The sequence below is a fragment of the Gymnogyps californianus genome, chromosome 15 (assembly GCF_018139145.2).
Source record: "Gymnogyps californianus isolate 813 chromosome 15, ASM1813914v2, whole genome shotgun sequence".
NCBI classification, from domain to species: domain Eukaryota; kingdom Metazoa; phylum Chordata; class Aves; order Accipitriformes; family Cathartidae; genus Gymnogyps; species Gymnogyps californianus.
In genome coordinates, this window is record NC_059485.1 from 12,484,360 (window position 1) to 12,507,844 (window position 23,485).

The 23,485-nt window shown below is 39.5% G+C and overlaps 1 protein-coding gene across 1 annotated transcript in view; it reads left to right on the forward strand.

Moving 5' to 3' along the window:
• Nucleotides 1-3,535: 3,535 nt before the first annotated feature.
• The window catches only part of LOC127022570 (uncharacterized), a 103,281-nt gene continuing 83,331 nt past the window's right edge, over nucleotides 3,536-23,485 (forward strand). Inside the window, exons 1-9 of the mRNA XM_050906199.1 lie at nucleotides 3,536-3,590; nucleotides 6,797-6,847; nucleotides 8,482-8,642; nucleotides 10,162-10,232; nucleotides 12,262-12,427; nucleotides 13,386-13,523; nucleotides 14,361-14,550; nucleotides 16,203-16,330; nucleotides 22,994-23,097. Of these exons, the coding sequence (XP_050762156.1) occupies nucleotides 3,536-3,590; nucleotides 6,797-6,847; nucleotides 8,482-8,642; nucleotides 10,162-10,232; nucleotides 12,262-12,427; nucleotides 13,386-13,523; nucleotides 14,361-14,550; nucleotides 16,203-16,330; nucleotides 22,994-23,097 (1,064 nt within the window). The remainder of the gene's footprint in view (nucleotides 3,591-6,796; nucleotides 6,848-8,481; nucleotides 8,643-10,161; nucleotides 10,233-12,261; nucleotides 12,428-13,385; nucleotides 13,524-14,360; nucleotides 14,551-16,202; nucleotides 16,331-22,993; nucleotides 23,098-23,485) is intronic.

The following is a 23,485-nucleotide window of genomic DNA, read 5'->3' on the forward strand; positions in this document are numbered from 1 at the left end:
CCGCAAAGCTAAAACTTGAAATTAAAATGCAAACTTGATTACTTTGGAAAGTGTGATTTACAGCTGTAACTGAAAAAGCAGAGCAAGACAATTTGAACAAAATAGAAAATTAGGTGCAGTTACCAGGTAACATTGAATTCTATTTTCTTTCTCCAGGCCAAAGCCCAAATCCTCGAACTTCTGTGTTCCAGCAGTCCTTTCCATATATAACATACCTCGGGATCACAGCCTGAATCTGAGTTTGAATGTGAGCCTGACCTGTGAGTGTCTTAATATGTTGACATGTAACCCATTCTGTAATTAATGTTTTTACATAGAAATTCACTGTATCTGTTATTTTGCACGGATCTTCTATGTCAATATTCAGTCTGTGGCTCACAGTGTTATTACTGGCTGTTGATCCTCAGTTTGGTATCAGAAAGGGAGAGACTCAGCTGCACTCTATTCATGCTGATGTCTGAAGCTGGACCTGTCCAGTTCTCAGACACTGGGATCACTGGTGACTTCTGATGGAAACTTCTGAATAGCTGCTGCTCTGTTCTTGCAGGCATTTGAATTTCTCCTAACTCCACTCAAGCATGTGTTATGTGTCTGCATTTATTTGATCCTTTACATTTAACAAGATTGCTTGTGCTTAAAATTAAGTATATATATAACTGCATTAATGTCCAGTGTTTACAAATGAAAACTGTTGCTCCCTCTTGAATCTTTTGGGAAAGTTTGTTTGCTAATCCTTAAAGAGAACCCTTCTATGACACACCAGCTATTTTTGCATGAAAGTGTTGTTACTCTAGAAATTGTGATTGAAATGTTAGTATCTGTAGCTAAGTATTTGTCTTAAAGCTATAAAACATGTCTGTTACTAAATACTGTGGCACCTTATCAAAAAGCTCATCAGAAGAGTCTGGTTTTCTTAGTGTGATGCCTGTTGTGTGACCTCTTAGAAAGATGCTCTCTTGCCACATGATAAGACATACATGCAGTGTTGTTGGTCTGCACATGCGCAGCAGTTCTTAGGCATCCCAGAATCTAGTGTGCTGCGGTCTTGTGAACAGGTCTGACATTTTTGGTCCATCTGGTTAGACCCTGCTTTGTTTCAGGGATTTTGGGCACAGACTCTCAGCATGGTTCATACAACCTTTCCTGGCCACCCTCTTTCCTAAAGCTGCTTCCTTGTGAGAAAGGAGTTGCCTGTGACCTGCATGAATTATTCTGGGTGAAAATTAAAAATGTAACTGAAAGAGAAAATATGGTTGGGTTTTTTTTTTTTTTTTTTAAATGAGAAACCTGCCCACAGTGCTCTAAGGAAAGTCTAGCTATTTAGAGACAAAAAGGTTTCTGAAAGAGCTTCTGGTGTTTGAGCAGGGGATGAAATGACTAATAAAACAGCCTTGTTCCAAGAAAGCGTTTAGATTTGAGCACACGCTTAATCTTTGGGATGTACTTATGCTTAAAATAAGGCACCTGTTTATGTACTCTGCTGACTCTGGCTATTGGTGCCATACATGAGGTTAACATAAACTAAGTAGAAAACTTACTATAAAGCATCAAATTCATTAATACGAGGGTAGAGCTACAAATGCTCAGCACACAAATGCTACTTGTAACTTGTTGCTATTCAGCTATGCGGTTCTTAGGAGAGTCATGATAGGGCAGAAATTCCCTCTAATTCCAATTTTGATATTCCCACTGACTTCAGTGTAAGTTTTATGCTTTTAAGTTATTTTGCAATAGCTATGTGAAATATGTTGAAAAATCTTACTATATAAACAGTTAGAAGTCAGACTACTGTGGAGAACAGGCAATAGTAGTGATTCAAGAAAAGAATTGTCACAATATAGCAATTTTCCGGTAAATTAATCATGTTTTTATGTTCATGCCCAGCTATTAACTTACCTGCTTCTATCCATATTGCTGATAGTAGCTCAAGAGCTGAATGACTGCAGGATAATGTATGGAGCATGTACTATGCCCGTACAGATGAGCTGTAATCTTAAAATGAAAAATTAGAACGAATACAAGACTGGGCAACTCAGCAGAGTAAAAATGGCAAACCCAGCAAGTTGCAAGATTTCCACAATGAAATCTCTGAAGCAGTTTCAAAATTAGAATATTCTGAAAAATCGCAGTGGAGATGGAAGAAGGCATTATCAGTTACCCCTTTGAGTTGATCATAGGAAATCTGAGCCGCTGCATGAAATCTGTAAGTTTTTTGTTTTTTTTTTTTTTTTTTTAAATTCAGTTTCGGACCTGAGCTGTCCCTGAGTTTGGTATTTGGTAGATCTGGGATTTTGATAGAGGGGTCCAGCTTTTGTCATGGAATATTTTATTAGCTCTTTAGCCTTGACTTGCTCTCTCTCATCTTCTTTGATCGTTGATCTATGCAAAGCACCTGTGAGAAGTTGCTTTCCCTTTAAGTAAAATTCGTAAGCATTTTGAACTGAGCAAATGTTACCCGATGGAGAAAGTAAGTTCAGGCAAGAAGCTGTGACAACACAAGCTTTTGGTGGGGGAGAGTAGTACTGGTGACTGGGATTGTTATCTATGATTTCTACTTGTGAATCTGGTTTAAAGTAAACAGTAGCTCAGGGTAAACCAGAGAGGCTTACAGCAGGTCAAGACATGGCAGCAGGAGAAAATAAATCTTTGCCTGTCCACAGCAGCTTCCTTCAGAAGGTCTTGGCGTGCAAGCGTAACTGAGTTTTGACAGTGCCTCTGTGGTGTGTTACGTGTGAAGAGTAAATATGGCCATAGGCTGCCAGGGAAGGCGTATGAGGAGAACCCCAATTCTAGAAGAATGAGTCAGTAGAACAGGAGGTAGATGGTGAATCTCCCTCAGGCGGGAATGGAAGGTCTTTATCACACGTTCAGTGAACTCTGGAAGACCTATGTTGGACGTGTTGTAAAAACCTGATTGCTACCAGAAGGACTGTAGTTTACTGGTTTTGTGTATTATTTATGCATAATTTCATCCATTTTAGGTTTGGGACTTTGGTTGCAGGGATGAACTGCCTCCCATGAACTTGCTTGCTCCCAACGGAAACACCTTGCCTTCAGCCTCAAAGCTTTTGCTTTCATCCTGTGCACTTTTTGATTGATTAATCATCAGGGAACGATTGCTAGGGTGATTTTTTTTAATTAATTGATTTATTTATTTTAAACTTACTGCGTGGGATTGTTCTGAGCATTTGCTCTGTTGTGATGCTGTATACTTAATTTCTTTTCCTTGCAGTTTTGTGGAATTTCTAATAGGTTAACTTCTCTCTGTTCCGCCCCCCCCCCCGCCTGAAATGCTGTTAGAGATTGGATAAATATTTGTGTTTGTCTATCTCTCCGCCTTACTACACACGTGCACCCTCCCCTCTGCAGGCTGCCCTGCCAGAGCCCCTCCTCTGGCTGGAAGAGAGGAGTTGAAATAGTGAACTCCTGCTTTGTGAAGGAAATTTTCTTTCACTGCCTTGCTCAGAGGTGCCTTTGAGAGGAGAACTGATGTGGTTTTGTTAACTTCTGGGCTGAGGTGGTGATTTCAATGGCCATGGGGCTGCACGCCATCATTTTACTCTGTGCTGTTGTGGCAGGAGCTTCAGGGAGTAAGTAGAAGAAACTTTTTCCTCTGCTAAGATTGATCTTGATGCAAAATACTTCTGCTAAGGAATGATCTCGCTAGCAAAACTTCTGAGATGCTGTAAATTATGTTACAAGTTGTAGGTTTGCAGTAATTCTTGTAGCAGCTTTGTCTTGATTTTCAGTGTACTGTAGCAATTCGCTTTACTGAGCTCTCTGAGTGTTACTGGGCAGGTGGGAGGGCACCCTACATAGATAATGCAGTTAAATAGTGCATCTTCCTTCAGCATTACTAGGGAAAGCAACAGAAACAGTGAGATTGTGCCAGTCAATTCATTATCTCACCTGAAAATAACATGTTAGTGTCATGTTCTAAAATTGTGCTCACTTTGGTATTTGGCAGATGAAGGATTCTGAAAAGTGTGAATAGATGATGAAATGTCAATGATGTGGTCCTTTGTTACTCTTGTCAACTGAAAAGAGATAAGTGCGTACTGTTTCTAGAACCAAAATAAATTATGGAAGAAAATTTAAAAAGAACAACGCAAAGACCAGAAACTCTAAATTTAGGCACCTTAACAAAGTTAACAAAGTGCCTAATTGTCCAGGGTGCTCAGCCTATCACACTATCTGTCTGCGATAAGCACGTTTAAAAATTCTGAGCACAGCGTTCAGGTATCCACACGGGAGCTGAGAGAGCTCTTAAATCTGGTCCTGGAGAGGTGTGCTCAACATCTTAAAAATCTGATGCTACATAACGGAGATGAATTTTCTGAGTTTGTCTTACCATATTTATTTCAAGGTTGTTGAATAAGTTGTACTGATTTCTTCGTTAAAAGCCATTAACTTAACACTACCTTTTCCTACTGTTCACAAGAAAAGGGTGAGCTAGATAGCCCTTTTCTTACTTGATCCACTAGATACTTAGGGATGATTCCCCCCCCCCCCCAAGGAAACTGAGAAGTGTATTTCTTTCTCTCCAAATGCGGTGTGTTTGGAATGTTAAAGTTAATGCATATGTTTTATGTATAGATAGGTATATTTATAAAAATTAATAGTCGAGTGATAATTCTTATATGTTACATGACCTGGTCTCTCTATGCTAGACAGTTTTTTAGTTTGCAGGTATCTGTAGCACTAGACCAAGTTTGCTTGAAAATAACGTGTTATTCATACGTTTTAAAGGTAAAATCTGAATTTCCATACAGAGAATTAATTCTGCAAAATAAAAAGGAGCATTTGCTGGGAGGAAAATATAAATGTGGTATACGACCTTTTCAAGAAAAACGTACTTCTACTCTCCAGAAACTTAAATTTTAACTTGGGAATAAAAATGTATATAAGCTTGAGTGGGTGCTGAAGAAACAAACACTTTCTTGTTTTTGTTCCAAAACCTGTGAATTCCCTTCTTTCCTCCTGCCAGTAATTTTGACATTTCAAAAAAAAAGGGATTAAGAGAAGGGAAAATACGGTTCCAATAAATAATATAAATGTGGATTTTTAAATGTTGTAGTTTGACAAGAGCATTTCCTTCAGGCATATAGCATATATAAAACATCCAAAAGCACAGAACCAGAATAAATAAGAGGCTCTTTTAACTTCTGTCTCCAGTGGGAGGCAAAGCTGAGCAACACAGGGATGTTAGTTACCACTTAACAGGGATGTTCATTAACATATAGTATAGCATAGAGGTTGGGGGCAATTACACTTACTATTGAACTTCTTGTGGGAGTTATTTTTAAGAAAGATTTATCAATAACGGCAAGTTAAGGCTGAATGCTTTTAATACTAATTAAATCATGTAATACATGATTTATTAATAAAGTAGCATTTTCTTTCACGATGGTACGTACAAGTGCCATGTATTGAAGTGCAGCAGGATCACATATTTGATTTTGGTTGTTCCTTGTATATCGCTGCAGTGCATATGAGCAGCTGGGATGTGACTAATATTGCCATATGCATGTTCCTATCAATATCTAGGACTTGGAGTAACTTGCTGATTTGAGTGCCAGGGAGTGTTAGCAGTGCAGGATCAGGTCCTGGAACATGCACCTCACATGCGTCCATCATGGGGCTCCTCTCTCAAAATTCCTCTAATTCAGCTCAAGTTTATCACAGAAGTTCTCAAGAGATTGGGACCAGTAGGCCAGTCAACATAGTACCTGTGTATTTGCCAGGGGTGAAAGCAATCTGCAATGATTTTGTTTCATGTGCTGAAGCAGGATTTATATCAGTCTAGCCCTTTGAGTGCCCAGTCATCATGCTTGTAGAGGCAACACAGTGATGCACAGGAAATAGATACCCTAAAAATTTCCCTGTTGCTTATCTTGTCTGTGAAAACAGAATTTTTCTTCCAGTTCATCATGGACTTTTATGTTGTCTAGCAGTGCTTGCAGTAACCAATGAGTGTAATTCTGCCAGGCTTGTTTAAGATCATTCAGCGTCAGAGCATTAGAATGAGAGTCTTACTAGTTTACTGTGCAGAGATGTGTGCACAGAGTGAAGAGAAGGAATGGAGGCTCTGTACATAGCAGCCCCAACTGTTTCCCCTGTTCATGCCAATGAGAATCTGAAGCAATTCCATCTGTGTGGTGTATGTGCGTTCTGCATCCCCTTGAATTCACTGCCCTCCAAGTCAAAGTCTGAATGAAAGTCATATCGGAGAACAGACTCTACAGTGTTAAAGGATGTCTCAACCAACTGCCACCCTTGAGTTGTGATGTTTAAGTGTTCCTTACTGTGCTGGTGCTGGAAAATTTTTGGGGGGCAGTAAAGTTTGCTCTTGTTCTGCTTTAAATGATGCTTATGATTTCTTGAATGGCCATGTGCGATAAAAATCTTAGCTAAGTAGAAATTTTCCCTAACTGCAGTAACGTTAAAAGCCTATGGATGTGAAGAAGTGTGGTGTATAAAATGTGTATTTCTTTCTTGGATTAAGAATCTCTTTTTTGATTTGCTTGGTATTGTTGCATTTCCACACCTACCTCAATAAATACACTAAGGCATGTCATTCCTTTATGTATGTGCTTGTGTGGTATAGGTGTGTGGAAAGGGGCAAGAGACAAGTCTTGTCCCTGTATACTTGGTAGCAAAACTCATGGATTTTTTTTTTTTTTTTGAGTGCTATGCTTTGGTTTCAGTTATTTCATTGTAATTGAAAAGCAGCAGATCTGTCCTGAGCTGCACATATATTTTGAGTGCTTTTCTATTATCTTACCTGTCATTGCAGGATCCTTGGAGCATTTAAGTTACGGAGCTTCCTGTTTTGCAGAGTGTGTAGGTGAGTAAAACAAGACTGTATTCAGGCCTTGTATGTGATAAGGAAGGAAGAATTTGAAAACTTCCTTCTCTTCAGCAGGGAGGTTGTGTTCTTAGAAGAATGATACTTATGTCTGAGTGATAGGCATTCATGGAAGTAGTGGAGAAGTTCCACTAAGCTTTACCAGGCCCAGACCTGCCTAAAGTTCACATTCTGTGAACTCAGAAAACTCATAGACATTAGAGTTAAGCAAACTGCTAAACCAGTGCAGGACAAAACCCAGCCATGTATGAGTGTCTTTTTTCCCAGTACCCAGTGTTCGCTCCTTTCATACTGAAACAGGCATGAAGAAAGACTTCTCCTTCAGTAAGCAGGCACAAAATTTATACTCTGTAAAGGAGGAATGAACGGGAAGACAGGGTATTGAACTGGCCTGGAAAGGTTTGGTTGAATGGCTTAAGGTGTAGTTTGTAACTTACACTTTTCATTTACATTGCCAGCAGGTACTTGAATGTGCAAAAGTGCTTTTCAGTGTAACAGCAAGGGGAGCACATGGATTTTCTGCTCCAAAGGAGATCTTGCCCTGGCCTTTTAGCTACCTACTCGGACAGTGCGGCTCAGAGGCGAGGCCCTTCATTTGTTCAGCATTACTTCATCTCTTTGTGGCTTTGTCGTTGAAAGTGCTCAAGTGTTGCAATGCCACTGTGAGGCAGAGAAAAAGCAGCTCTGTATTATGGGAGCTGCAGTGGTCATTTTTCCTAGGTGTTGTCGTCTTCATCTGAGGGAAGGGCGAGTCTTTTCTTTGAATTTTCCCTCTTCTGCACTTCAGTGGTCCCAGTTAAGGTGGTACCATGATGTCTTATCTTTTAGGGACACCGTATTTGTTACAATCTCACACACCACAGCCACCAAAATGTATGGCATTGAAGGTATTATGACTGATCTTCTCATTCTTTCAGGGTTAATTCTTATCACCTGGTCTAGAAGAGAATCTCATTTGATTAGAGGAATACAAAGACCATGTAGCACACATAAGGGTGTCTGACATTATGTTCACTATAAGACAGTGCCACCCATGGACACTTGCCAGGTCATTACAATGTGTTTATACAAATACAAATAATCCTTGTCTTCCCATGCTTGCTTTCCTCAGCCTGGATCTTTTTGGGCACGCTTTCAGAACTAAAGTTCTTTACTTAAAAAACACATCATTTAGTTTGCATATGTGTAGCTCACAGCATGGGCATGAAAAGCACTGAATGCATCAGCAGATCTTTTTCATCTTGCTGTTGCAAAGGTCCTGCTTTGCTGTGCTCTGAAAGGTGTCAACAAAGCATCATGCCGTAAATGCATTGCTTTCCTTTTCTGCTCTTGGAAATTAGATTCCTGCTTCGATGGAAATTGTGAGGTTATGTGCATAGGGGAGAGAGAGGAATTCTTTTCACCTTCCATGCAGGAGCTATCGCTAGTATGCAGGGTGCTTTCAGAAACCCAGTTCTTTCAATTTTAAGTCCAAGTGGGAAGGGAACATTCTGAATATCCAACCCCTTGTTTAGCTGATTTCAGTGGCCAAAAGATTAAAAAGTAGGAAAAAAATTAAGGGGAGGGAGAAGCCTAATAGACTAAAAAAACCATTTTTTTCGTTTGTTTCCTAGGACACAGTGCATCGTACTTCCCCAAAAGAGCTAGATACAGCTACAGGTATTCAGCAGTCACCAACACATTCCTGCAGGGCAGTATTTACAAAAGCAGTGGCATCTCTCTGGAGAGCACAGCGATCATTGAGGTGTTGGGGAATTGCCAGATGGTTTTGAAAGTGAGTATTGTCATAATCACCGGAGTGACTGGGATGAACTGATGTGGAACTGTATCTTTGGGATTACTGCTACATTTAAAACATTTGTTTTTCTTGTAATTAAAAGCCAGTTCAATTCTGGATCTCAGATTTGCAGAATTGCTTTGATACGACACGGCTTCAAATTAAGTATTTGCCAGTTTTAAAGGGCACGTTAAACAAATCATTGTTTTCTTTCCTAAGTGGCATGACAGTTTCACTGTTTTGTCACATGAAGTGCAGAACTGGAGATGAAGCTAGTCACTTTGAAAGTAACTTGGTTTATTTTTAAGCACTTTCATATCTGTAGCAGTAATTTAAAAATAGCAAGCGTTTTAAAGAGAACTTGAGAAACTTGTATGATGTGCTGGATTGGTGCCATTCCTAGTCCAGTGTAAAATTCAGTCTTGTAACACTCCATTGACCTCGGCAGGAGATTGATCTCTCAGTGACAAGAGCAACAGACCGGTTTCAAATTACAGACCTTTTCCTGAGGTGAGCCCTGCTGTAGGCCAGTTTGAGAACTACAGTGCTTTAGCAGGGGGAGCATGGAAAATAATCATCTCTCATCTGCCTAGGTTTTCCTTCGGGTTAACAGAGGGGATAATTCATGGGTTCTGCTGGGAGTTGACATGTGCGTACTATATACACATATACATGAGGCCAGCGAAGAATAGGATAGTTATCCCTGTCCTAACATGACCATATGGATAAAATTAACTGGTCAGTGGTCCTGTGATTTTACATGAAAAATGAAAATTTGGGTATTGTCTTCAGATTGAATCACTCTCTTCTGCCTTGCAATATCAGTGGCTGGATTCCCCAACTTCTAGCTCTTTATCTTAATTTGAGACCTCCTAAGATATGCAAAACAATATGTAGTTGAATGCTTGTCTTCATTAAAAAAAAAAAGTAGAAGATACTAAGAAAAAAAAAATTACAGTTACAGTCTATGCTGTACTTAAAATGAGGCAGAGCGCCACCATTTTTGATCTGCCATTTGAGAACAGTTCTTCCTTGCCACAACCAGCCAAATTGCAAGTACTTTAGGAAATTCCATAATGCACTTAAGTATGCATTTTCTCTTCTGAATTCAGTAAAAATAAGCTATGAAATGGCTACTGAATACTGAGAACTTTACCAGGTATAGTCTCAAGAGTCAGCTGAGATGGGTAGTCATTATGCTTCTCAACTGTAGTAGAAAGGACTTATGTTTATCCAGGTTCCTACTTTACCCCAGAGTAGGTGACTGCTTCTGGCTTGAAAATGAAAGGGGTATAATAGTGCCATATAAAATGTATTTAATAGTGAGTGAAACTTCTTTGTAGAAGAAATTTCTGGAAACCATCTCAGATATGCAACCTGAAGATGTGGCTGTTGCAGTTGTGTTACTTGCAACACTGAGTTTTTTTTCATAGTCTATGACATTCTATGTAGATATCCTTATGTGTCAAAGTCCACAAGTTCCTGTTGACAATGATATTTGTTGCTTTGCTCCTAGGTGCAAGATGTACAGATTAAGAAAAGTCTTGCATCCAGAGAGGAGTCTCTGAAAGAAATGGACAGTCTAAGGTAGAAAAACTTCTAATCTGGTCTACTTTTTGGTTTTTTGAAGCTATATGGCTTAGCAGCGGCTTGACTGAGCGTTGTTCACGCTGTTTCATACTCTATTTAGTTGTAGTTGGCTTGGGTATTTTTTTTTTTTTTCCCCAAAAAGCAAGGATCAAGATATGAGCACCATCAGCAAAATGAGAGGCATTTGGTCCAAAAAGGTTTTTTTGAACCTAATTTTCATCCCTTTGTATATAAAAACATTTGGAGAGTAGACAATTAAAATTATTCTGGGTACAAATTATCAGGCCTCTAGCTGGCTAGCAGCGTGTATGGATTGCTCACTAGTTCTCTGAGTTGCAGTTGTTACTTGTACAGACTCTTGAGTTTTGAAGTACATTTCAGAAGTTCTTGGTTTGGAGGATTCTCACGATGCAAAAAGTTGGGTTTTTTCTTCCAGGATATTTAAACTGCATTTATTCATCTAATGTAATTTTCTTCCTTTTATGTTTTTGGTTTTAGTAGCTCATTCATAACATATGTCAGCGTGTTTCCCTCTGACTTGCAAAGGTATAGACTCTAGTGAAGATGCCTATACAAAAAGGTCTCTTCAAACTGTGGAGGTCTGGTATTTTCCCAGAGAGCTGGTGCTTCTTGTGTTGTCAAAAAAAAGCAGTTCTGTTGTCTGATTAAGCTCAGCCTTGTAGTCTTCCTCTTTGTCCTGCCACTTGGATTCTCAGCCTTTAAATGGCACTGGGAACTGAGCTAATTGACTCAATTCAAAGGGTCAAAAAGAGCAAGTTTGGAGTAAATGCATTGCTTTTTATATTCATCAGGAAGAGCTTTGTGTTCCACAGTACGGGTAGTGGTATCAGAGTTCAAATCAGAGTACAGGCACATCTTCTGTGAAGTTATTTGTAGGATTTTCATAGAGGTAAGAGCAGTTATGTCTTGTTCTTTGCAGAGAAGCCAAAAAATAGAGGTAGCAAAGAAAGCATTCAGTGAAGCTTGGCTATTGAAAATAATTATTCAGACGAGTGAACCTTATTAGCATTTGCCTCAGCCTATTGTGAATATACAGTGGTCTAGCTTGTCCTCTGAACATGCATGTAATTTCCACAGATAGCAGCAAAAGCAGCCACAGTTGCCTGGGAGTTCAGAAACCCTTATTCCTTGTGCACAGTCTCTTCTCCTGGAAAGACTTTATCCAGGTGTTGGTGCATTAAACGTTTTTCTCTTACCTTGTCTTTGTGACCTAGTTGATTAGATGAACAGTTAGTTCCACAGTTAATGCACGGATGAACTGTGTATCTCCCTGTATGGGAGCTGACCACTGGGCTACTGTAGAATTCTTCCTTCAGATGGCTTATTTTTCCCCATTTAGAGGGGAAATATATGATTACAGTACATTATATTAGGAGTGAAAATCAATGTTAAAAAGTGATCTCTTGCAAAAGTAGAAAACACTGTACTCTCAATCTGGGATAGCAAAAGCAATCAGGGAGTGGACTGACAACAGAGACTGGGGTATAACGTTGGGATAGAGCCCAAGTATGTACACCTAGCAGAGCAGGAAGATATGGGTTGATTGGAAAGCAGTTGTTCTTGTGTGTATCACAGCTGTAGAGGAATGGTAAAGAGTACATGCAGTTACTTTGCAATTGAGACATGCTTACTAATGCCAAAGGCACCCTGAATCATAAAATGGAATTTCTCTCTTACATTAAACAAGAATCATTGCCATTAAGTGTAATTACTTGTAAAGAATTTACCAGGAGTTGGCTTTATTAAGTGTTACAGTTATGTCAAAGATGCTGTGATTATCTTGATAGGGTTTGTTTGTTTGTTTGTTTGTTTGTTTGTTTTTTTAAGGGCTGTTAGGGTCAGGGTGAATTCATGAAGAACAGAGGCTTGCTATAAAGAATGGAGATACAGAAAAAGACAGATCCATTGTGGAGGAGCAGCTCTGTTCAGAAAATCTGAGTCTAATGTCATAAACTGACTTGCAGCCACTGTTTGAAGCAAGAAACTATAAACTCTTTTATTGCAGGGTAATACTAGAACAGCATCCTCTTCATTTTTCTTTCCACGATGGGAAAGTTCTGAAGCTCTGTCCTGTGAGGAGTGAACAGACCTGGGCACTGAACATAAAGCGAGGCATTCTCAGTGTCCTGCAGACGTCACAAGCATCCACTGCTAGTGCAGTCATTGAAGAGGTGAGACTGTTGGTAGAGTCATGCTCTAGGGTGGCTGTTAGCCCCTGTACACGTTAAGTCTATTCCCTTTGTAAATAACTAAAGGTTTTTGCCACTTGATGACTGGTCAGCAGCCGGTGGTGGTCGTCTGATTGCTTTTTGTAGTGAATGTTATGAAGTTATCTATAATTTGCATTCTTGTTGAGGGTTGGAATCCACTACTTGGTTACCTGAGGAAAAGCTGCGTATTGCAGAGTCCTCTCAGGAGTTCTAACACCCGGGCTTGTGCTTTACCTGTTCTCTGGAGAAAATACAATATTCATTATTCATGGTTATTCATCATTTCATTAATTTCAGGAGGCTTTAAGATCAGATTTCTCAGAGCTCTTTGCAATTTTGTTTTTGAATACTTAAGTTCAAGTTCTGCTGTGTTACACTGAAATAATAGTCCGGAGTACCCCACTGTCGCCCATGTGTTTGCATGAGTGCAGCTGAGATACCTCAATGGCTGCACTTCTGTTGTGAAGAGCAGTCTCTAGATTGACCATCAGTATGATGTGCACTACCTCATTCTCATGCTATTGCTATATATCAGTGCTTAAATAGATGTTCTGCAGTGAGGCTTGGGACACCCATATGTAATTACATTTCTTCTGAGTGGAAATGCTCTTCTGAATGCTCTGCTAACCCACAGAATGTTAAATGAAAAAGCATATGTCTGTAAATGATCTGATTCACAATAACACAGTGAAGTTAAATCAACAAACCCTGGCTATTTTAAAGTTTGACGAAGGTCTTTAAAATTATTTGCCTTTCCATGGCCTTTGTGGTGAAGCCAGTGTCCTGCAAGGGAGAATTTAGGTCTCTGGTACATTTTTATTACAACAAAGCAGTTATTAAAATTAATTGTAATAGCCCATAATACCTGCTTGTATTGTATGTGTGCATGTGTGATTCAACGCTGTACGTTTGTTACTAGGTGGATGTTCTGGGAATATGCCCAACCAGGTATCAGCGAAAAGGTCCTATTCTTGTCAAGACAAGGGACTTAAACCTCTGCTCTCATCGGTATTCTGGTTTTACTTCTGTGCAGTCTGTTGTTCTTCCTCATATGTCCGTAAGTGTTGGGGAATGACACTGATTCTTCCACAGGGCCTTTTAATTTCTTTAAAGAGCCATAATGTAAATGAAAATATTTTTGAATAGTCATTTAACCTCAATTATATTTGTGTGTGTCTGCCCAAACTTGAATCCTTAGCAAAGAAATGATTAATATTATTGTCCCTGTAATGCCTCTTATTCACAGAATTTGTTTTTAATGCAGGTTTGCATTGTAGTTGATGAACACTATAGTATAAATGGAAGAGGTTGTTAGGCACCTGGATTAAACTCCATCATTAAAATATGTTATAGTGGTAAACTGAAAGTAGAGTGTGAAAGAGAGGAATAGAGAGATGTGGATAAGAAAAATACATTATGCAAAGAAAGTTGTTATTTGCAGAAAACTTTGGAAAGATAGAAGCTTTTCTAAAAGCTAGACTTACAGCTTTCCACTGTTCACGGCAAATACAGTCAATGATAGTATCTTGTGCTGTTTTTATTAGGTGAATATTACTTGTTTCTTGTATTGTACTAGCTAGTCATAATTTACCAGCCTTTTGCTTTTCTCAGCTCTGCTGCCCGAAAAGATCTGCTTAACACCGATGCTTTGCGAACTGAAATGAATTGAGACCATTTGACACTGAAAGTTAGTAGCAGTTGCATTTCAGTGATGGAAAAATTAGACTGAAAATAGAGTGTATTAACCTCCACAGGCTGGGCACCGTCAAAGGTCTAGACAAGAGTCTTCACACTGTATCACAGAACTGGAATCCTCTGTGAAGTTGGGAGAGAAAGGATTGGGCAGGCTGACATAGGTCATCAAGACTTTACCTGAAGTATCTGTTCTTCTCAGTCTGAGCAGCAGATCCTGTCCTCCAAACTGGAATGTGTTCAGAGCATTAAGGATGGAGTCCTGGCAGAGGCCAAATGTACTGAGTCCAACCTTGTTACACTGTTCTCTCAGAAGGGCAGCAGGGCAAAGACGCAGACACAGTCTTCGCTGAAACTCTTTCAAGTGGAAACAGAGACACTGTACAAAAAAGGTAACATGTTTCTGCTAAAATAAAGCAAATTTGTTTCCTAGAAAAATCTTGGGACTACGTCTTGCCTATGAGAACTCTTTGCACCTGATATTTCCTTTAATGTATTAACCTATGTGAAAGTGGATGTTTTTACAGGCTGGGCTTCTGAGAGCTGTCCCTTCTTTGGGAGTTGGGGCCTGCTGTAACGAAGCTGAGTGGGTCTCCAAAAGTGATAGATTTCCATAATGACTAACTCCTTTTTACCTACTTTACATACCTAGCCCCCTTGTACGCAGAGCATCAGCCTTCCTGTGTCTGTGGACAATTCCTAGTTTGTGTACAAACAGAGCCTAAATAATTGCAAGTCCTAATGGAACTAAGGACATGCCATGTCTGAGAACTGTTTTAATTTTTGCTCCTTCTTTGCTCTGTGTGCTTTTCCTTAAGAGAATGATTTTACTGAAGTCAATAGGAGGCTTGCCTGAAGAAAGATTTTAAAGTTGAGCTCTAAATGTTGAGAAACATTTTGTATTTTTTTTATCTGCTTCTTAATAGTTTGGTTTTTTTTTTTTTTAAAGAAAAATCCAAATTTCCAGGACACTTTTTTTTTTTTATAGTTATGCTGACATAAGATGACAAGATTCTTCCTCAGGAAGAGGTTAAGAGCCAAGCCATTTATTTTTCTTGGCACCTAGATCTTGTCCTGGTTTCCACTGGGACAGAGTTAATTTTCTTCTTAGTAGCTGGTACAGTGCTGTGTCTTGGATTTAGTGTGAGAATAATGTTGATAACACACTGATGTTTCAGTTGTTGCTAAGTAGCGCTTATCCTAAGTCAAGGATTTTTCAGTTTCCCATGCTCTGCCAGCAAGCAGGTGTGCAAGAAGCTGGGAGGGAGCACAGCCAGGGCAGCTGACCTGAACTAGCCAAAGGGATATTCCATACCAGAGAATGCCATGCCCATTATATAAACAGGGGGGAGTTGGCCGGGAGGGGTGGATTGCTGCTTGGGCATCGGTCAGCGGGTGGTGAGCAATTGCATTGTGCATCACTTGTCTTTTCTTGGGTTTTATTTCTCTTTTTTTTTGGTTATATTTCTTTTCGTTACAATTATTATTATTATTATTAGTTGGTATTCTATTTTATTTTACTTTTGTTATTAAACTGTTCTTATCTCAACCTACGAGTTTTACCTTTTTTTTTTCCTCCTCCCCATCCCACTGGGAGGGGGAAGGGGGAAGCGGCTGCATGGTGCTTAGCTGCTGGCTGGGGTTAAACACGACAATCTCCTGTTGAGTTTTTGGGAGGCTGAAGTGTGGGAAGGAGCAAGTTATTAGATAAAATTGGAAAGGGCGATGAATGTAAAGTAGCAGGGCCATTGTAAGAGGCATATTGATGGAAAGTGGGACTTTTTTCATACATATCTTCTTTGTCTTGTTTCTCTGACTCTTTTTCTTTCAGGTCACACTTGTCTTTGGGCCTTTATTCTGTTGTGTTCTTAAATTCAACCTGACTGCAGGCAGTCATATTCATCCCTTGGCTTTACTGAGACTAGAGAGATTCTTACATGTAGAAATAAAGGTTCAGAGAGAAACTTTCCCCTAGCATTTAGGGTTAACCATAGCAAATGGCCAGCAACCACCAGATATCTGATTTTTCCTTATGTCTTTCCAGTGGACTCTGAGGATCTGTATGTGACCAGCATGCTCTATGAAAGGGAAGAAACTAAGAGGGAAGTCACTGGAGGGGAAGTGACTGAACTAGCGTGGAAGCTTTGCTTAGCTCATAGTGCGAGTTTTGAGGTAAGCTTTTACACATAACTTCCTTTTCCTTGTAAGGCCGTTTGTGGTCTGAGAGTTCTACAGAGATAAGAGGTGACTAGGAGAGCAGCAATTTTGAAATACTGAAGCCTTCCATTGTTTTGGGCATTTTTTAACGTGGAATTACAGAAAGACAAAATGCTTTGAAGTGTTATTTTCCTATATAAACAATAAACTGAAAAGAAGAGTCAAAACGTCCTATGGCCCCTGAATATTGTGTAAAAGCAATTTTGAACTGTATTCTAAATTAACCTGAAAGGAAATGTTCCAAATTTTTGTTTTGCTGTGGAAAAACAAACCAAAAAAGTGTCTGGTTTGGGTTATCACTGACTGTTTTGATGCTTAATTGTAAAAACCCTTCTCTACAGCTTTAGTGTGGGATACTACCTCTGGTAGTGCTGCTGTTTCCATGTTTATTGGAGTTCAGCGGTCCTTCTCCTGTTGCCTCATCCCTCAAAACAGTTTGCACATGAAACCCTTGCGTCTGGATCTTGACTGGTTGGTTCCATGTGCTTCTAATGAATTCTAGTAATAATCATCATGTTTTCTGGGGATGCTGCTTGGGTCCAGAGGGGATCTCTTCTCCCCTAAGCCTTTTTCATTGGTGAATGCTGCTAAGATAGGGTGGAATATTCCAGTCATGTGGAACATGCAGTGGCTTAACTTTTTTCTATGATGACCATCATTCTAGATCAGGGTCTGCCTGTCTCCTTAGCTCACTCAGGTCTTGTAATTTTTGTTGATACTGGCAGCAGCTGGATCACTTAGTATTTGTCACTGTCTTTGAAATGAAGATCCCTATCTTCTCTGAAATTCAGAGATTATCAAGAACACCTGTTATGTAAAATACAGAAGGATCAACAGATGATGGTGCTTAATCATTGCTGACCTGAGATGAACTGAAGGCAATGACCTAAAAGAGAGGGCACTTCATATTCCATTATCCTTCAGATGGAGTGGTTCTTGCTAGTAATGAAGTTCCTATATAGAACAATGTGAAAAAAATGTAAATTTGAAAATAGAATAACACACTTCTTGCTGAAGTCATTCATAGTTAGGATATTACTAGAAAACAAGTATGGTCTAATGGGGAAAGCACTGAACTGGGCCTTGGCGCCCCCATGAATTTGCCACTGATGAGTTTAGTCAGCTCATTCCTGACATATTCCCTGTCCTCTGATGTTCCTGTCTTGTTAGGTTGCTCGTACTTTGGAGCAAGGTTACTTCTTGTGCAATGGGGCTGTGATCTCTCCTGAAAATGCACGTAGGTACAAGTGATGTTAACAAAAAGCTTCAGAGCTAGCGTAGGAGAAGGCACTTCACCTTCCTTTGTCTAGGTTCAGTCCCATGTCAAAGCTCTGCCTGTCTCTTCCCTGGGGGGGACACAGATACTTGGAGAAGGAGTACAGGCTTTATGGGGACTGGAGAAGAGTGCACTGCTGGATTACAGCTCTGCAGGCCAGTGGTGCCTGTTTAGAAATTAATATACTATGTATATTCACCTTTCTCTTAGCTTTAGCTGTGATTAATGAGCACAAGTAGGTGTTTGTGTAATGTGGCGTGAGACTTAAGGCAAAGGCGCAGGGTGGAGAAGGATCAGAGTCACAACAACTGAAGTGGGCAACTTCAGTCAACTATGATAAATTACAACCCTAGCAGTTACTCCCAACCTATTAAATGGTGATCATAGTCTGACCTAGTATCACAGCCTGACAAAGACCTCAGCACAGGGCTGAGGAGAAAGCAGCAGGTGGCCTTTCTGGGTGGTGGTATATGGGATAGGTTTCTCTCGCCGAGTTATAAGCAAGTCTGCCATCTTTTTTTAGCTGCATGCTAGGGAGATTGGGGCTATAGAGAGCTAACAGAGCCATAAACATAATGGTTCTTGCTAATGCAGAATAAAAGCAGCCTCTTTGGGTATGATAATGCTTAATTCTATGTGGCTGTCATTGTAACAGCAGTATGTAATGGCATTTAGGAACAGACTAGAGGGCTGCATACTGCTTGGAAAATGTTGAAAAAAGAGATTACTGCAGTGGACCTGAGAAACTTTCTCTAAATCCTACCTTCTTTTTGAACACCCATAATTCAGTGTCTTTGAAAGAATGGTAGACGGTTTTTCCCAGTAACAGTGGGATGTCACTTCTGTCTCCAAAGAGGCCCACTGGCTTCATGTGTGGGAAATTTGTTTTGTAAATTACTAAGATTAGCACAAGTGGCTGCTGTCTGTGCCACTGCCTAAAAAAGAGGTGAATTATTCATCATATGCCTGTCCCAGCACAGGGCTTGATCAGTTGTCAGCCATTTTCACTGTTTCAGGGTGTTCCTTCTGTGTGACAAGACATTTCAAAGGGGATCTTTATTATCCCTCATTGCAACCGATAAAATGTCCTTTGGGCCGGGAAAGAAGTTACGGGAATGCTCACACCGTTGCTTGGGAGACAGCTCCGCTGTTACACATGTATAGCTTGTTTGTCCCCTTATTGTTTGACTCTGAATGAGGCGAGATGATGGATTTCTTTCAGGACACAAAACCAAGAATAAATGGAAGGGAAAATCCCCAACTCCAGGGAAAACAATGAAGGGATGAGAAAATGGGGGTGGAGACTGTGTCATTTCCAAGGAAGCAAAGTTGTTGTTTAATTTTTCAATGCTATGATGAGACAACATTGAATTTCAATGTGGATGTAGATTAGCTAATGGACCATTAAGTGAACAAGCTGCATACTGACAAAGAATGGTCAAAGGGATGGGGAGAAGGGACCCTCACTTGAGAGAGGCTTGAAGGAAGCCTGTCACGCAGCTTCTGCTGGGGGCTGCGTTTACATTTGGCTGTCTGGATTTTGATGCTGGATGGGTAGCTCTGGTGAATGTGGCTGTGTGTGCATTAAGCAGTGTGGGCAAGAGTATGTCAGATTCACTCTGCCCAACTCCTGTACTCAAGTCTGACCCAAAAGAGTTTACCTTTAGGACATGGTCTCACCATTTGTTTTTCTCATAAGGCATTCTAGTCGCTAGTTACTACCTAGCTGGGTGTTAGGATTTGCATGTTTCTAACTTGTGGGTGTAGGGAGTATAACAGAGTATTTCCCGGGTAAGGAAGATGTTCTGATTATCAAGATGAATTAAGATACTGTAGTTACATGGATGATTTTGCTTTTTGAAATTCGACTGTTCTTTTTCTGTATGACTATAATAATAACTTTACCAGGAAGAGAAGTCTTTGTCTGCTTTGAATAGGAAAGCCTTAGAAGATAGTATTGGGAATGGCCTGTTAGGTCACTTAAACCTAGTCCATGACCAGGCACAATTACATCCTTCCTGAAATTGAGGGTGAAATAAGGTTAACTGGCAAGGTAAGAAACCAAATAAGAAAGAACTGATGAGGATCAGAAGGAAGGGAAGTTACACCATGGCAGGAAGAGAATAACCATAGCTGTTCAACCAGTAGACTTAAGGGAGAAGAGTGTGTCACCTCCATCTGATTTCACACTTGGTCTTCAATTCAAGGAAATCACTTGTTCTTTAACATATGTATAGCTGAAAAAAGAAATCAGACAGCTGAAAACCAGAAGTTCCATACAGAAGAGACAGCTATGTAATTCCAAAGAGATATACTAAATTTACTGGAGAGAAAGCCTCACGCTTTCATTGAGAACATAAATTAGTAGGCAGAAACAAAGACGTTCATTGAACACATTTTCAAACCAACCGCCCTTGTGATTACATGAGCTTATACTTGGCAGCAGATAAGGTGTCAAGCTTTCAAAGGGTAAGTGTTTGTATATATCATAAATAGAAACAGTTTTATTGGGAAGCATTTTACTACTTTACCTTCCAATCTAAACTAAACCATGTTTATGCTTTCAGAGGAATTTTTTTTTTTTTTAAATAGAGCTACAGTAAGTCTGCAGATAGAAGGAAAAGCAGGCTTCTATGTAGAATAAAAGCCAGGCTTCCTTATGTTTCGTTTAGGTGTGGGAATGGGAGCCAAATTTGCATGTAGTTTGTTATTACGATACTACAAATAGAGGAATTTACAATGAGGCTATTGTTTATCTGACAGCTCAATTTCAATGCAACCTACCTTAAAAAATAAAAACAGCCCACCTGACCAGACAGTTCATTCTAAAGCTTTATTGTTAGGAAGTAAAAATAGCTGTTTCTCTGCGAAATTTTGCACTGAGTTATTAGATGGGAGGTTGTCTAGTCAGCACGCGTGAAGCAGAATGAAGTCAATCTACAGTCTAAAATTATATCACCTGGAAATATATCAGTCTGAAAATTTTATCTTGAACTGTGCTGTGGCCTCCAGCTGATGAGCCACCTGAGCTTACCAGCAGCTGCACACGCAGCTCCTTGTGATGACATCTGTGAAGCTTCCCAGCTCCCCTAATCATGCTGCCCATAGTGTATTTGCATGTGTAAAAATGCACATAAGGCCTGTGTTTTACAAGTGCTTTTGAAGAACTTCATTAAATACAGTTCTTTGAGTACTTTATAGACCATGAAATGTAATCTGTTTCACTAGCTCCATAGTGTTCAGGGTTTGGTAATTTCTTTTTAAGATAGACCTTAAAGGTAATGATGGGATGGGATGGAATGGAATACATGTGGATCTAACTGAATGTTAGCTATGGAATTATTAATGTTATTGGAATTAATACCTAGGTAGGGCTTCATGTACAAGAATACATTTCAATTTGATGAAATTAATATACTATTGCTAAAAAGAAAAGAATTCCAAAAAGAACAAAAACATAAACAATGTTTGTATTGGATCTGACAAATTATTCCCTTAGCCTACAAAACAACACGGTAAGAAATTACTCCATCTTCTTACTGAAAGACAGCTTCTTTTTACTGAAAATGTCTTGGCAGTCTTAAATTAAAATCACATGCTGGCACTGGATTATTCCAATTTTTCATTGCTTTTGGAAGCAGCTCCTGGAAGGATGGTCAGGAAGTCAAAGTAGGTCTCTCCCCAGACCTTTGGAAATGTGACGTAGTGGAATTAGACTTTGTTTGTATGATTTTTACACGAAAAAAAATGTTTTCTTTGTACCCAGAGCAGTAGTCCTAAGCCTTTCACATCTGAAGTGACTAAAGAATTGAAGTGAATATGTATGACATGGACCATGATTAAAACTTGTACATTATAAAGTTGTGTTAAAATGAACATACAAGCTACTATATTTAACATTCTGCTAATTTTTCAAGTAATGAGACCTATCTCCCTTCTTGAACTTTGGTTCAGGTCTCAGAGGAACACATCTACATGCTATTTAGCCTTTAAAATACCATTTTCCAAAAAGCTTCTACTGAGGCCAAAATTACAATGTGATGAATAGTGTATTTGCAAATGAAAATAATCTGCAAAAAGGAGAAAGGATCCTCCTTTCTCAGCAGAGGATAGGCTGGGTAGGTAATACTGAGCCTGGTTTGAGTCAGGACGACACTGAAAGGTTTGTACTCCATAAAAATAGAAAGGCTTCTGTTGTCTTGATAATGTGTTCAGTTCATTTCAATATTTGATTAACTTGATTTCTAGCATCACACTTTAGAAAATAAAAATTATTGCTGGTAATGTAATACACATCCAAAAGTACCTCGAGACAGTATTTTCTGAAAAATATTTGTTTCAGCTGATAGGAAACTGATATGGCCATATAAGTTAAGTGGGGGGTGGGAGTGCTGGTGTTTTTTTAATATGAAGTCTAGTACAGGTAGCTACTTAACAGAAAAGTATGGGTCAGCTCTGAATTGCTTTTAATTTCTTTCAGCCATGCACATGCAAATAAATTATTAAACAGAACTATTCAGCTTCAACGGTACAGCTAGACTGAAATACTTAGGTTTTTTAATGGAGTAACCCTAAAGTAGGTTTTTCAGTTTTGCCCACAAGAGCAAGGGGCAGCTTGTGAATAAAGGGCTAGAATTTATTTAGACTGAAAAGTGTATGTGATAATGTACTGCAGGTAAAATAGCTGCTGTATGTTGTAGCAATTCAGCTTAGCCAGGGAGAACAGCTCTTCTGCTACTACACTTTTAACTAATCCCGTGCTGCCTGCAGAGGTATGAGCAGTTACGCTCGGGCTTTTCCCCAGTAAGATGGAATACTTTCACGCAGCACTACAGGTATTCAAGCAAAACTTTTAAGTGTTGTTCAAGCCTCAGTTAAATGATGTTTCTTATAAACTTAAGACTAATATAAAGTTAGCTTGACTGTTGCTTCACTTTGTGTTAAGGCTATGTCAGCAGTTCTGGTCATAAATCAGGATCTTGCTGTACAAATTCAGAGAAGATTATGGCCTTCTCTTCTGGATTGTAACCACAGTGCTGCATTTTGGTTTATCATTCATTTATATGCTAGTGGTGTGCATAGTGGTCACTGAGCACTGTTGCTTGAGGGACTGACTGATATCCTAAGTGAAAGCCCTTCTTGTATGTTGGCAGCCTGAAAAGAAAAAAGCACGGGAGGGAAGGAAGATAGGGACACACAGAAGAGAGGAGGTTTTACTTTCAGGTTACATTGCAAATCAGTGGCAATGCTGGTGTAGCCCAAAGTGTCTTGTTGTGCTGTGTTCTCTAAAGCTGGTTTCTGCATAGCTGTAATATTTCATTTGTTGTTGTGCTCTCTTACAGACTGCAGACCTTTTCATGACTCTCGTGTTTGAACTTCGACATCTTTCTCTTGAGGCCTTAAAAGCAGTATGGCAAAGATCCTCGTTTAAATGCAGAGACAACTGGTAAGGCCCCTTTAGTAATTGCATTAAAAATATATATATACAGGAAAGAAATGTTTTGTAAATATTTAAAATAGATTAATGTTTTAAATCCATGCCCAAATGTTGGATTTAAATTTTCAGCACTTTAAAGGAAGAATGTGTAATGCAGATCTTGTTTATGTGTCAGAAGGATGATATTCTCTCCTTACTTGAATGAATGTTGTATACAAAATAGACTTTCCTGTCCCATGCCTATTCGCACAGACAGACTTCCTGTTTCAGGAACAATGCGAACAGGAAACTCGAGTCAAGGCTTAGATGGAAATCAATGCTGCTAGTTTTAAGCATCTACTGCCATTTGTTATTAAAAAGCTTACCTGGATCTGTACCTTCGGTACCCTTAGTACTC